This window comes from Propithecus coquereli, unplaced genomic scaffold (genome assembly GCF_000956105.1).
Source record: "Propithecus coquereli isolate 6110/MARCELLA unplaced genomic scaffold, Pcoq_1.0 Scaffold181, whole genome shotgun sequence".
NCBI lineage: Eukaryota > Metazoa > Chordata > Mammalia > Primates > Indriidae > Propithecus > Propithecus coquereli.
In genome coordinates this window covers 3,023,422-3,037,779 of record NW_012142857.1, presented here as the reverse complement: position 1 = coordinate 3,037,779, position 14,358 = coordinate 3,023,422, and the positions used below count along the sequence as shown (strand labels likewise).

General features: G+C 42.2%; 1 protein-coding gene across 1 annotated transcript in view; it reads right to left on the bottom strand.

Annotated features, from left to right (window-relative positions):
• Positions 1-13,264, bottom strand: part of KATNAL2 (katanin p60 subunit A-like 2) — a 76,057-nt gene extending 62,793 nt beyond the window's left edge. Inside the window, 7 exon segments of the mRNA XM_012642632.1 lie at positions 38-115; positions 325-423; positions 2,623-2,718; positions 3,942-4,059; positions 5,528-5,570; positions 6,923-7,089; positions 13,200-13,264. Coding sequence (XP_012498086.1) covers positions 38-115; positions 325-423; positions 2,623-2,718; positions 3,942-4,059; positions 5,528-5,570; positions 6,923-7,089; positions 13,200-13,264 — 666 coding nt within the window.
• Positions 13,265-14,358: the final 1,094 nt, after the last annotated feature.

Genomic DNA, 14,358 nt, shown 5'->3' with positions numbered 1-14,358 from the left:
GCCTCCGTAAATTTGTGAATTGAATATCAGATCTTACCCGGCTCACAACGGTTGCCAATTCTCGCATCTCACTGTTCATGCCAATAAATGCACTCAGAGGTTTCAGCAGTCGTTCCTGGAGATAGGAGCAGAAAGGCTCACGGTACAATATTGCTTCATAATTTAGAAAGAAACACAGGACATGGATCTAAGCGAAACAAACAGTGGCAAGTTGCTATGACCTTTGACTTGATCTTAAGGTTTCACTGTACTCAAAAGTATATTTCTAAAGTTCATCCGGATGTTGGCAATTTGAAAGATGAATGTCACATCTTAGCCACTTACTGAGGGGTCTGGGTTACGGTCAAAGGTGTTCAACGTAAGTTCACTGGTTGCTCCTTTGATAGCATCTGTGAGCAGCCCCCTGAAGTCAATGATTTGGCCCTGAAAGGAAGGAATGGTTATTTATGCCATAAAAACATGCAAAAAGACTCTCCTTAGTAGCTCGGCCTCATTAAATGAAGAGATATCTATATACCCTGGTATATAGGGTAAACTTGCAGTTAAGCTTTAAAAAGAACTTGCACTGGTATTGAACAAGATAATTTCCTCAAGTTGGGGCACTCCTAAAAAGTTGTAAATAAATTCTTCAGAATGAAGTTGACTTGAATAAAAAATCCACCAGCACTTCTCAGTTCCTGACACAAACCATCTGCTTCCTTATATGACTACTTCCCCGGTATGGCCTCTCGTCCTTTTAAAACATTACACGCACAGGAAGAACTCATTGGCACAACAATAACAATAGTTCCTGCCTACTAAGTATAATGCACATTCATCACTCAATAGAGTACCTGGTACAAAACAGGTGTGCAAAGTATTTTGTAAGGATTATTTCTAATTCTTATACCACCTCTGCTAGTTGGGAATGACATTCTAGTTTCATACATGTGTAAGTTCAGAGAGGTTAAGTAATTTGCCCGGGGCCACACAGCTAACAAGTGACTTAAGGCCAAGTGCCTTAAGATTTCCATCTCCCAAACCCATACTCCTTCGAACGCCACCCTGTCTCCCCTAGAAGAAGGAAGAAAAAAAGCAAGGATGTGTGCAAAAAGCAATAACAATAATAGCCAACATTTATCAAGTGTTTCTTACGTGATAGGCTCCCTATTAAGGCGCCATTACGACATTTAAAGATTTAAAGTGGGGCACCAAGATTATTTCCATTTTACAGATGAAAGACATGAGACTTGGAGAAATCGTAAATAACTCACCCAAAGTTACACATTGAGGAAGCAGCTGAGCTGGGGTTTGAACCTACGCAGGCTGACTCCAAAGCCCATGTCCTTAAGAACAGCACACCTACTAAATGTGCAGGGGGGTTTGGGATGCTGAAGCCAGGGTCCCTAACATGGCAATGATAGATCCATTTTGGAGACTGGCCCCTGGCCATACAACCTCCTACAGCCTGTGAACATTTGAAATGCTAGAGAGACAACCATCTACCTTTTACCCTGAGGACATTTCTGCTGGAAAGAGAATTTATAGCCAGACTATTTCAAAGGTTAAGTGCTGGGTTAAATAGTCCCTTCCTCGTGACCCAATCAGAAATGGCCATTCCTATCAATGGAAGGCGTTCACAAGAGAAACTAATGCCACAAAATTGCTAAGCACAAAGGTGACCGAAGACACGACACAAGCAGTGAAGGTGAACAAGGACATATTTCTCCATGGGAGGCATTGATTCAAATGGTATCATCTCCAGCAATCACCCATGTCATGGAGGCCCTTAAAGGGAGCCAGTGCAGGCCAATGAGGCAGCCCCTCTTGAGTTCCAGGGACATGCTCCAGCCGCCCCTCTGAACTCACACACACACAGTTCAGCATGCCCAAAAAGAGCTGGCCAGAGCTAAGTCAGCAGTCCACTGGTGTGAGAGCTCGATTGAGGAAAAGAAAGAAGACTCTTAAAGAACTAGAACCCTAGGGGGTACAATCAAGGGAAATATGGTGTTTTTCATTTCCAAATGACATGTTTTAACCTACCTTTTGAATATATCCACCCAATCTGGGTCTTTTCTGTTTGAGAAATTATTATTTACAAATCCAGACATGAGATTCATTATGAAAAGGGCAGAGGCAGCCATCAAGGACAAGATCACCCCTATATGAACTGAGTTTTCATGATTCACATGAAATCACATTTAAACCCGGAGCCTATCTCCAAGGAGAGAGGTGACACCACTAATCAACTGCCACCGACAGGGCAGAGCAGAGTGAGGATGAGGCCCCAACTCGTGAAATAATGCAGGACTGTCACACCAATATTCATCATTAATCACCAAATTTTAAAGCCAAAAGCAACAGGAAAAACAATCTCTTCCAAACCCCTCAGTTTACAAATGGGGAAACTGAGCTCCTTAGCAATGGGGCGGTTCATTTGAGACCATTCCTCCAGAAAGGAGATTTCAGATCGGAACCCGTTTTCTCATCCTCATCCAGAGCTCTTCCCGGTTCACCTCATGACCAACCTTCAATCATTGCATTTTAACTTTCCTGTTTACCAAAAATAATGCTTTTAGTTTTCGTTTTTGAGAAGAAAAAGAAATTCCCCCTTTCGGTGTTAGGTTCATGAGTTCCACTTACTCTTCCTGGGTGGGTGTTTTCCTCTCCACTGACTTTGTTGATTCTGGATACATTTAAGCCAAAGTCAGTGCTGTCCAGGTGGGTGTTATTAACCTCCTGAAGGAAGAGGGAGACCAGAGAAGTCAGGTGTGGGAAGCCGCGGAGGGATGCTGGTCGCAACTGCCCGCCCTATCCCGTCGCGCAAGTTCCAATGCTGGGTGGCAATCCTGCCAGCGGGGAAGCCCATGTGTGATTTGGCCACTTTTGTGCTGACCCAATGAGATGAATTAGGTATCCACCTGTGCCACGGGGAATGAGCTGTCCCTGGAAGACTGAGAAGATGCCAGGCCACTGACGCCAAGCAGCTTTTCCAATGGAGGAGACAGTTGTGCCTCAACCTATCCCCACTTGCTGGCTCGTCCTTTCTCCTGTGACCAGCGGTGTTTGTGGCCAGGCGTGGCTGGGTTTGGAGACTCAGCAAAGCCAACCAGCCTCCTGTGGGATTCATCCTGTCCCTCCCCTCCCTTCCACCGGAGTCGGTCTGCAGCTGCCAGACCATGGAACCTCCTTGAGGGTGAGAAATGCCTTTTGACCAACCGAATGTTGTGATTACTCTTTTCTATTCTGCCAGGCATCTTTGACATTGATTTTTTCCATTCCTTTTCCCAGTTTCCATTGAAACTGAGAAAGTTCCTCTTTCCTTTGAAACCTGGAATGTTCTGTCCTAAATAGGAAGGTTCTAAACATGGATCTCTTGAGTCGGAGCCATTGATTTCACCCACCTGCTGGGATCTCTCTTCTTGCTGCCCACAGTGGAGGTCTGGGGTGGGGACCAACCATGTGCATTTTGGAGAGGCCTAACAGGAGCCTCTGGCACCCAGCCACAGCTGACGCTGTCCCTGGCTGACACTTAGGACCCCAGGGATGGGCTCTAGGACAGGAAGACCTGCCACCTCAGTTACCCCAGTTACGTCGGGTAACAGTGACCTCACACGGAGGATGGAGCCCTGCAGCCGCCAACCAGGCCCTCCTGCTCTGGCTGGGCCCCACCCGCCCCTCTGAGACCTGTCATCCAGCACTCAGACCAGGGCAAAGCCTGGGGGAGGAAAGAGTCCTCCCGCTCAAATTAAGAGACAGTAGGAAATTCTAGGGATTCGTTGGTGATTTTAACCCAGGATACTGTAAAAAAAAAAAAAAAGAAGAAGAAAGAAATCCTGCAATTTAATTAAATCAAATTTTAAAAGCATAGGTCCTCAAAAAACAAATAAATGTGACTGTTTTCTTTGGGTTACTTCTCAGCCAGGTGTGACATTACCACAGTCAAGCCAAGTCATCCTGACCTGTTTAGGATGCTCCTTGTTGAGAAACCTGCTGTCCCCTGTCTTCCCAGAGGTGGTTTTGGATCGTGGCCTCTGCTGGGTGATCCTGGGAAGATTTTGACTACTGTCGCTCATCATCCTGAGGGAGGGTACAAAGACCTTGGAAGAAATTATTCTAACCACTTAATCTGAAGTAAATAAACAACTGGTGTAGCACACTTAAGAAAGCTCTGGAAAGATATGCAGATGGCCACAACAGGGCTCTTCTGCTGGGCTATTTGCCCACCTGGTCCATCCTGGCCCTGACTGCCTCCTGTCTGTTCACTGGATTTTTCTAAGACCAGGCTGGAGGGTTCATCTCCTCCTGGAGACCCCTGACTCACCCTCTTCTTTTCTCCTTCACACCACATGGCTTCAGCCCTTCTGCAAATAGCTTTCGCACCTAAGATCACATGGTTTTACAAGCACGGTTCCATTGTTCCTTCCACCTTCCTTAAGAGGAGTACCAAATGAGCAGAAAGGTGTGAGAGGAAGAAGGAATCCTCCTGCTCAAATTAAGAAACAGTAGGAAATCTAGGAACTTTCCATGGTTTTAATCCAGAAGATCTACTTTAACATTTCCAAGAGACAAGAGCACTAGTGTGCAAAGCAATGCAATTCATTTTCAATCAGCTCTAATGATCGTAAAATTCTTCCGAACATGGAACCAAGTTCACACCACTTTAACTTTAGCCACCAGTCCTTTAACTTTAACCTTCCCCTGAGGTTTGGGCTTTATTATAATAGCAACAATCCACAGACCCTGATGCCCCAAAGCTGGCCATGCCCCAGCAGCAGCACCCTAGCACCCCTGGGCATTTCTGAACAGCTTGTGACAATCAGGGTTTGTCGGGGGAGTGGAAACGGAGGAGTAGGGAGGACACTGAGGCAGGAGGAGGAGCCTTGTGGGAAGTGTCTACCCAGAAGGGCTGAGAGTAGGGGTAGCCCCTATCAGATGCTACAAGTCCCAGATGAGGTTTAGCGTTGGGAAGCTGGAGAAAGGAATATAAGCTGAGCATGGGGAAAAGGAGAGAAAAGCAAAAGAAGAGCAAGCCCCTCAGGCCGGTGCTGGAGATGGCAGAAGTGTGAGCGAGAACCTCCTGCTTTATTGATCATCTTCAGACAGGTCAGGGCATGGGATCTCAGGGTGCACAAAGAAATTAACTGAATGATTAAAAAGGGAAAATCATATTTCCTGGGTGTTTGCTCTGTACTGGGAGCTCACTGCATGTCAGAAACTTGCTTCATGTTTGTAAGTAGCAGATCCAGGAATCGAACCCGGGTCTTTTAATCACTGAGGTCCATACTTGTGAGACCACAGGGCCTAGAAAGACAGAGCATCACTGGGTGCTCTTATTTGTGGTAAAGCCAGGAGAATGGATAGACAGTGACCCAAACCCCAGACAGCTGTAACAGGAGGAGAATCCATGGCTGGGCCCAGCAAGGTCACATAACCGCAGTCGGTATTGCTGGGAGACAGTCACGGAGCCGCACTGGAGAATCTTCTGGAAAGGGTCCCACACACTCCTAGAGTTGAGTTCATCAAGGTAAATCACCACTCACTTTACCTTCTGGTCTTCCCTCCACTTCTTTGTGGTAAATTATTTTCTGCTGTGAGAAAACAAACATTGGGAGGAAAAGGAAAGAATTTAATTTTAAGTGAGAGAAAGTGATTTTTCAGGTATATTTTTTCCTTTTACATTGTTCTTAAAATATGTGCTATTGCTTATTAGAATCCAGAAACTCCAAGCTATTTTCATCTAGCGAGAAGTGAAATTACTGGTGAGGGAGAGAGTTCTGGCTTCTCCAGCCTCTCCATAAAGAGAAAGACCCCAAAGTCCTCAGATATCAAACGTGTTGGAGACCATGGACCTGGTGGCAACTCCAGTGTGGGCAGGCTTTATAGCTCCCACTTCATTGAGTTTTCTGAACTTGACACTGTTTTGCTGTGGTGCATGGGACACCAGGGTAATTGCGTGAGTCTGGCAGGGACCACTTAATCATACTCTGCCAGTTTACCTTAAAATAGAGATACTGTGACCAATATCACAGGAGAATGTATCACGCTAGATGAGAACTAGCCGTCTAGAAACAAGCTCATTTCACTAACAGTGCCAATCACCCTGTGGTTAGGAGTCAGTGCTTTCTCTTCAAGACTTAGATCTAACAACCAGCCAAGAAAGCCAAGCTCTGAACCCTGCATGGGAAGGGAGCTCAAAAAAAAAATACCTCTTAGACCCCTTCTAGCTCTGAGATTTGGCCCTGGCTATTTTTAGCTGATGCTCCTCTTGGTTTCCGGGTCCCTACATGAAATGTTAAAGTCTGTGGCTTAACAAGTGCCTTGTAAACAGGACAATGATCTCCCTTGGTTTATAATTACTTCCCCCACTTACAGACTTCTAAGTCAATGTTACTACAAAGCACAGGGCCCTCACTTTAGATCTTTCCTCCAGCCAGCCTCCTTGACTGCTAACCTATACTGGGTCTTTGCATTCTATTGATCATTATCTGGATTGATGGCTTTCAAAAGCATTTCATTATCTATACATGAGCTATTAGCTTCCCCAATACTCATTTTCATGTTATTTTCAAGTTAGATAATAGGTCTTCCTAACAAGAAAAAGTCTTCTGTTGTTTATCCTCTTCCAACAGCTCTTTTCATCTCTAAAGAAATTAAAATAATATCAATCTTCTGAAAAGTACCTGTGATACACTGGGGTTTTGTTTTCATCGCGCTGATACACATTCCTTAAACAAATGCCGACAAGAATAAAGGGATGCCAATGTCCAGTTGATCGTGTTTCAATTGGCGGCGCTGGATCTAAGAGTAGCTACACTATTTTTCTGGTCTACGCTTTCAGTGCGGGGTGAGGGTCTCCATTTATCTCAGTATTATAAGATGAGGAAGAAACACTAATCTTAAAGATGAGATAAAGCCTTATTTCTAGAAAATAGCCATGTACCTGTGTCTGACGCCTTTTTGACAATTTTGGGGTATTTCTGAAATTTTACAAAATAATAGCTCTCATATTCCATCAAAATAGTTTCAAGATCAATGTTGTCACAGACTTCAAAGCGTCGTAACCCCAGTTTAGTTTCGTGCTCCAAAGCATTGGCCGTATCAATATATCTGGCAGTTGCACAGAAGAAGAAAAAACATTTAACTCTGGATAAAAAGGATAAGGACAGGCATTACAAGCCCAAAGAGATGCAACGCATCTCTTAACTTAAACGCAAAGGGTAAGCCTATGTTAAATAGTACATTAGATGAAAGCTACTATGTACATATGAAGTTTGCCTATAAAGAGCCCCACATATGTTAAGTATATCCAAATATTGTCTTTCAAAGCAGTTCCCTCTGGGAGCTACATACTTATCTGGTGATGTCATCATCGTTCAAAATGTTTTTGGAAGTGCTTAAAAGTCAAATAAATAAATAAACTAAGAAAATGTCTTGTAATTTTTTTACTCATTTTTAGCCAAAATTTGGTATTTGCCCAACTTAATTACCTCTTTATTCACCAGTGTTCATGTTAGGCAGCATTTGGCAATTGACAAAATTCAAATTCAACACCTAAGAGCAAGATTTGCTATCGTTGAGACAATTCAAATGACCATGTCATGAGCTCTGAAATTCCAAAGATCTGTCAATCGGCATCACTGAGGAAAGTTATAATGGTATAAGAAGACAACAGCCACTTGGATACAATATTGATTTCTAGTCATTTTTTAACCAGTCACACATTACACTTCAAGGTGATTCTGTAGGTTAGTGGCATCTTCACCCTTGGTTCTTCACTGTCATTTTTAACTTGCTCAGCTGCAAAGCTGTCCACATTAAGTGGTCTTAGCACTAGAAGCAAGGGCTGTGTCTCAATATTTTCTAAAGTAGGAAGATTCTCCAAGTCTAAATTTTTAGGTCTTAACTTCTTTTAAAACCAACAGCTCTCTCCTGAAAAGTGTGCACACATGCAAATATGCACAAATTAGCGTATTTCAGGGGCTCATCCAAGGACCTCAAATTGAGAATTCCTACTGCAGGTTAAAGTTCTTTCTGTTTAATTCAAATCTAGGGAGGCAGAAAGAGAAAACTTTCGTTTTTATTATGCTTTCTTCCCTGTACCAAATTCAGATCAGTTGGAAGATTGAATTTGCTTAAAAGAGATTGCCATAATTATTTCCAATGACCTTGAAATGTATTTATCTCTCCCAAGCTAATTTTAAAGAACTTACAAACAACAGTCAGCTTCTATATTTATTGATGTCTCACCAGGCTTCTATATACTATGTTTCTTTTTTGTTTTTTGTTTGTTTGTTTGTTTGTTTGTTTTTGAGACAGGGTCTCTCTCTGTTGCCCAGGATAGAGTGCAGTGGTGTCATCATAGCTCACTGCAGCCTCAAACTCCTGGGCTCAAGCGATCCTCCTGCCTCAGCCTCCCAAGCCAGTAGCTGGGATTTACAGGTGCACACCACCATGCTGGCTAATTTTTCTGTTTTTTATAGAGATGGGGTCTCGCCCTTGCTCAGGCTGGTCTCAGACTCCTGGCCTCAAGCAATCATCCCATGTCGGCCTTCCAAAGTGCTAGGATTACAGGAGTGAGCCACTGTGCCTGGCCTATACTATGTCTTAATCCCCATTTTACAGAGAGAAAAATTAAATCAGTTTTTATTAGTCACTTTTGTTTAGTATCCAGTAATGTATGTTCATTTAAGAAAAATCTAGAAAATGCAGATAAATCTAAAGAAAATTCTACCACTCAGAGATAATGACTAACATTTTCTCTATCTTTCTAAACTTTTAAAAATGACTAAATACATACATATACTTACACGCATGCACTTTTAAAAGAAAATTAAATAAATTAGTAAAGGCGGAAGATGGAAATATGCTATTAACACATGGGTTGCTTGCAGTGTTTACTGACATATTATATTCTGAACTCTTTCCAAGATGATGGAGTTTTGACTTAAACAAAAATTATAGGAATAGATAATTGCAGGCCCCACGTGTCCTAAACTAATTGGTTAGGGGAATGGAACTGCTTCTGTGTGTTCCTGTTACACTGTCTGAGCTTGAATGAGGTCTGAACTTGAGATGGTTGGCAGGAGGAGATGCTAGAGGTTCTTAGCAAAGTCACGGGGCAAGACTTCAGGAAGAGTAGTGTGCAGCAGTGTGCAGTAATGAACAAAAACAGGAGGGATATGGGGAGGCTGTTAACATTACTCGGGCCCAAGAAGATGGATATGCAGGACTAGAAAAACCAGAGTCTGGGACCCTCCATTGTCTGCTGCTCCCAATTCTCACTCACACATTCAAACTCTGCTCTTTCTGTTTACTTAATTGTTCCACTTATGCTGTGCCCTTCTTCCTCTGTGCATTCGCCTGGAATGGCCTCATCCATCACCTCTGTTTATCCGTATTCTACACCTTTCAAGTCCAGCTCAAGCCACCTTCTCTACAAAGATTTCCCTGATTGTTTATTCCAATCCACAGGAATCTATCCTCTTTGCTGAATTTGTAGCTCTTTGTTAAAGGCAGGTCTCCTTTTTTTTGATACTGATATGTCCTTAAAAGTACCTCTAGTTTACTTTTCGTCTTGATAATTCACTCATACATCCCTTTCCCTGCAGGTCTCAGGAAAACGATCAACTCTAGAACTTTCACTGATGTGCGATTCAAAGAGCCATCTTGTGGCAGAAAGGGGAAATGCAGGCTTTGTAAGTGTATGGTAAATTCTTGGCCATAATGACAGCAACTGGAGAAGGGTTAGCTATGCTGACTTTTGTTTGCCTTTTTGTTTTTATAGTTATCATTTCTGATACAATTTCTGTAACACAAAATACATTACAATAAATATCATGGATTATCTGTATAAATGGCTTTGTCTTGCTTTCTAATTATTCTACCCATCTACATTCTAGTAAATTCCTCAATGGCTATTCAAATAATACTTTTTAACGATCTATTAATGCTATGCTCACAGTGCTGGGGCCTAGCATGGTGCACTCAAGTGTTATAAGAGTCAACTAGTCTACAAAAGTAGCATTCTCAAAGTGTTCTGTGGAAAACTAGTCTCTAAAGAAAACCAGTTTGGCCAAACTGGTTTGCAAAACCCTGAATACTGTGACTTTATTATAAAAATATTTTCACTGCACATAGTAAATTAGATGGTCTGAGAAGTCCTGAAATAAGGAACCCTATTTACCTTAGTTTAACCCAATGTTTGCCAAGCTTACCTGACCACAAAACTTTTAAAGTAACGCCTAGTAACATTCTGCAAAACTACCATTCCAAGTGTTGTACACACTTAGAAAAATGTTGCCTTGAGGCATTTTAACTCAGGGTTCTTTGGATGGAGCTGAGAATCCATCAAAAGATAAAGTCAGGCCAGGCACAGTGGCTAGCACTTTGGGAGGCTGAGGTGGGAGGATCGCTTGAGGCCAGGAGTCTGAGACCAGCCTGAGCAAGGGCGAGACCTCATCTCTATAAAAAACATAAAAATTAGCCAGCATGGCGGTGTGCACCTGTAGTCCCAGCTACTGGCTTGGGAGGCTGAGGCAGGAGGATCGCTTGAGCCTAGGAGTCGGAAGTTACAGTGAGCTATGATAACGCCACTGTACTCTTGTCTGGGCAACAGAGCGAGACTCTGTCTCAAAAACAAAAAAAAAGAAAAAGAAAAAAAGAAAATGTAGTCAAATGAGCCAACCTCACATTCCAATGCTTAATTAAAGTCCTTTGCTGAACCAGGTTGAGTATTAAAGGAATAAAGTCCAAATCTGATCTCCTCCATAGCAAAAATAGCAAGTGCTCATATAAAGTTTGTTGTCAGGCACTATTCTAAGCATATAACATATTTAATTCTCATAATAATAGTATCTACCTGAGATTTAGCCATCCCCTCTTACCCCATTTTACAGACGAGGAAACCGAAGCACCAAGATAATAAGCAACCTGTCCAAGGCCACCGGTTAGCAAAGAGTAGAGTGGGCATTTGAAAGAAAACAGTCTGTCTCCTAAGTCTGTGTGCTGATTCAAGAAGCCCTCCCTACCACAACAAGCCCCACAGCCCTGTCTTGGAGTAGACACTTGGCACCATCTCATACACTGTCCTTCGTAGGTGATTAGTGAGTAGCGCAGAGCAGCCCACTGCCCATATGCACACAGCCTGGCCCGTCAAGTTCAGGAGCACCCTCATATTCCAGATGGGGAAAGAGGCACAGAGTGGACCAAAGTCAGCCCTGCTCGTGCTCTCGATCCACCCCGCTGCGAGGTGTGGATACGGATTTAGTAGCTGAGCGCCCCTGATGGCCTGTGCACTAGCCACGTGAGGGGGGCACTCGTTTCCTTCATCTGGGACTGGTGGGCATGTGGAAAGAATGAGCCATTTTCTCAATAAAATTTACATCCCCAACACCAAAAAGAGAAGGGTCCAATAAAACCATGTCTTTCAAAGTAAGTAAAATGAGGAAATTTCCTGCATTAAAAATGTCGTGGTTCACCACATTTACCAGAAGAAAAAAGTCACTCCCAAAAGGTGTTATGAGAAAGGCCACATTTTGCAATTAACAAGCTTATGGGGAGAAAATAAATCAGATTACTCAGTAACAAAGTTTGTTCAAAGGTACAGTGTTAGAATTGGTTATCATATGCATACATCTAAAATTTTGGCAAAAAAACCCAAAACACCTCAGATCCTTTCATGACTTAAATAATTTTTAAAAATGCTTAAGTGCAATTGTAGAAATTTCATTTTCTTTAAAAGACTTTAAGAAGATCAACATTACAAAAATAAAAATGCTCAAAAAACATGGCCGTCATACATTTTTATTTTTCTGAGGTGATCCTTAAGCAAAAGCAAAATTTCAACACTGGAGCAGAGGAATAAGGTCCCTGGAAGCCTTTTGGGTCAAGACAGGCCTGGAAAGTGCTACCACTTGGAGCCAGGTGGCCTCCTGACCCATAGTCCTTGACTCTCTAAACCTCAGTTTCTTCAAGTATGACATAGGAAGCCAGGTGTGGTGGCCCGTGCCTGTAGTCCCAGTTACCGAAAGGCTGAGGCAGGAGGATCACTTGAGCTCAGAAGTCTGCAGTGAGCTATGATGGTGCCACTGCACTCCAGCCTGGGTGACAGAGCGAGATCCCATCTCTAAAAAGGAAGTAGAATAGGGACTCCAATATCTACCATAAAATTTAAAAGAAAAATTCCTCAAAGTCTCTAAAATGGTCATTCCCTTCAATGGGGCAATAGGTTTATTTAAATCAGCTGTAGACGGCATGGTTAAGAGAAACAATGAAAAACTCTCAGTTCCCTCTCAACTCCCTCCTACCTTCCTTATCTTTTTCCTTCATACCTCTCCAGGACTAAGGTAACTGGATTCTAAAACTTGACTTTAAATTACAGTACTTCCCTTATTTCACTGATAGCTACTATGTTTAATGGAGGAAAAGATGCTCATTAAACCTTTTGGGAAGAAACCAACAGCTGGTTAGTTCTTCCTGCTTTAACTTGAGATTTCTCCATCTTGGCACTATCGATACTTAAAGTCAGATGATTCTTTGTTGTGGGGGCTGTCTTGGGCATGGTAGGGCGTTTGGCAGTATCCCTAGCCTCTACCAACTAGATAGAGCAAAATCGCCCTGGTTGAGAACTCAAAAAGATTTTAAGCCCTTAGCCTGAAAACTGAATGTTTTCTTCCTGGCTGAAATTTGAAAAGAAAGGAAAATCTAAAATAGAGAATGCCTTTCAAACACTTTGTGGATCAGCTTTCTTCCTCTCATACTACCCAGCATAGCAGCAGACTTATTAATATTATAAGTGCTTGTGTGCTTTTAATGAGGTAGGCAGCCACACTCCAACGCTTCCAGATTTCCTCTCCTGGCCAGTTATAGAATGGGTATTGAAAGAAAAAAAAGAGTTGGGCTTAGGTTGTCCAGGTAAATATAATATTTTCATTTTGAGGAAAGGAAAACTGGTAAGACAGTTATCACTAGGTTGCCCAGGCTGGTCTCAAACTCCTGGCCTCAAGTAATTTTCCCACATCGGCCTCCCAAAGTGCTGGAATTACAGGCATGAGCCGCCCCACCCAGCTGGAACTCTACTTTTTGCTCAATTTTTCTATAAGTATAAAACTGCTCTAAAAAATTAAGTCTATCGATTGTTTTTAAAAGTATGGATCTGGAAAAGTGGAGGTCTGAGAAAGAGAGGAATCATCTCTGTAAATATTTGTAACATAACATACCCTTCTTGTGTTAAATAGTGCAAAATCAAAATGAGAAGATTTTTTCGTCGTGCTTCTATCCTCATCTCGCACTGTGAACAAAGAGGAAAATTTAGATAGGATGACAATGAGAAATAACACTGCTTTTATAGCAATAAACCCTTCAAAGTAAATGTAACCTGTCAAAACCAAGCAGTATGACTTAGAGGCTGGAAAGCAGTTTCAAGTCTCTAAGGATATATAAAGTTGTTTTCCATTGTTATTTTCTTCTTAAAGCTACCTTCTCAATTGTAAACTTCAGGGACAATGATTTGAACTAGGATTGCACTTTATTAGTTGCACCTGTTACTGCCAAGCCACTTGGCCTTTTATTGCTTATTACCAAATACACACCCTCTCAGTATTTGGACCAGGTTAAGGAAAGTGATTAGAAAGAGATAATTAGCTGTGAGCGAGAACTCAGCTGTGATAACACAGGCACTTGTCTGCTACTGTAGCTTTAATTCACTCAGAGTCCCACCCAGTCCCCACGAATGCAGAGCTGAGTTCCCATAAACCATTCAGGGGAGACCGCACAGCGGAGCATTTAGAATAGCCACTGAGAACAGCAGAGGCCATAAAAGGACAATCCCTGCATAATAAGGTCCTTATTCAAGCTGGATGAATCTGTACATTTATTCACAGTGTTAACGTGCTACATTTACGAATCTGGTATCTCAAATTCCCCTGAAATATATTCACAAAATGCTCATAGTCAATAATACTTTCCTTATTTGAAAATAACTTACATATCTTTATCTAAGGGGAACATAGGTAAGAACTGGATAAAAGCAAATAAGACCCCTGTGGGGCCCAAATGATGTCAGAGAATCTAGGCACAAACACTTATATTTATGACTCATATGAACACTTTTGAGGCATTCATCCAGAGCTTTCTAAAAATTAATGTTGTAATAAAATTAAAACACTCATATACTTACTCAAAAATCAAATATAACTATATATTTTTCCTTTTTAAGTTGCTTTTTATCATGGAAAAATATATAATAGATAACATTTACCATTTTAACCATTTTTCAGTGTCCACTCCTGTGGCATTAAGCACATTCACACTGTAGGACAACTGTCGCCACCAGCTGTCCCCAGAACTTTTTCATCTTCCCCAACTGAAACTTTGTCC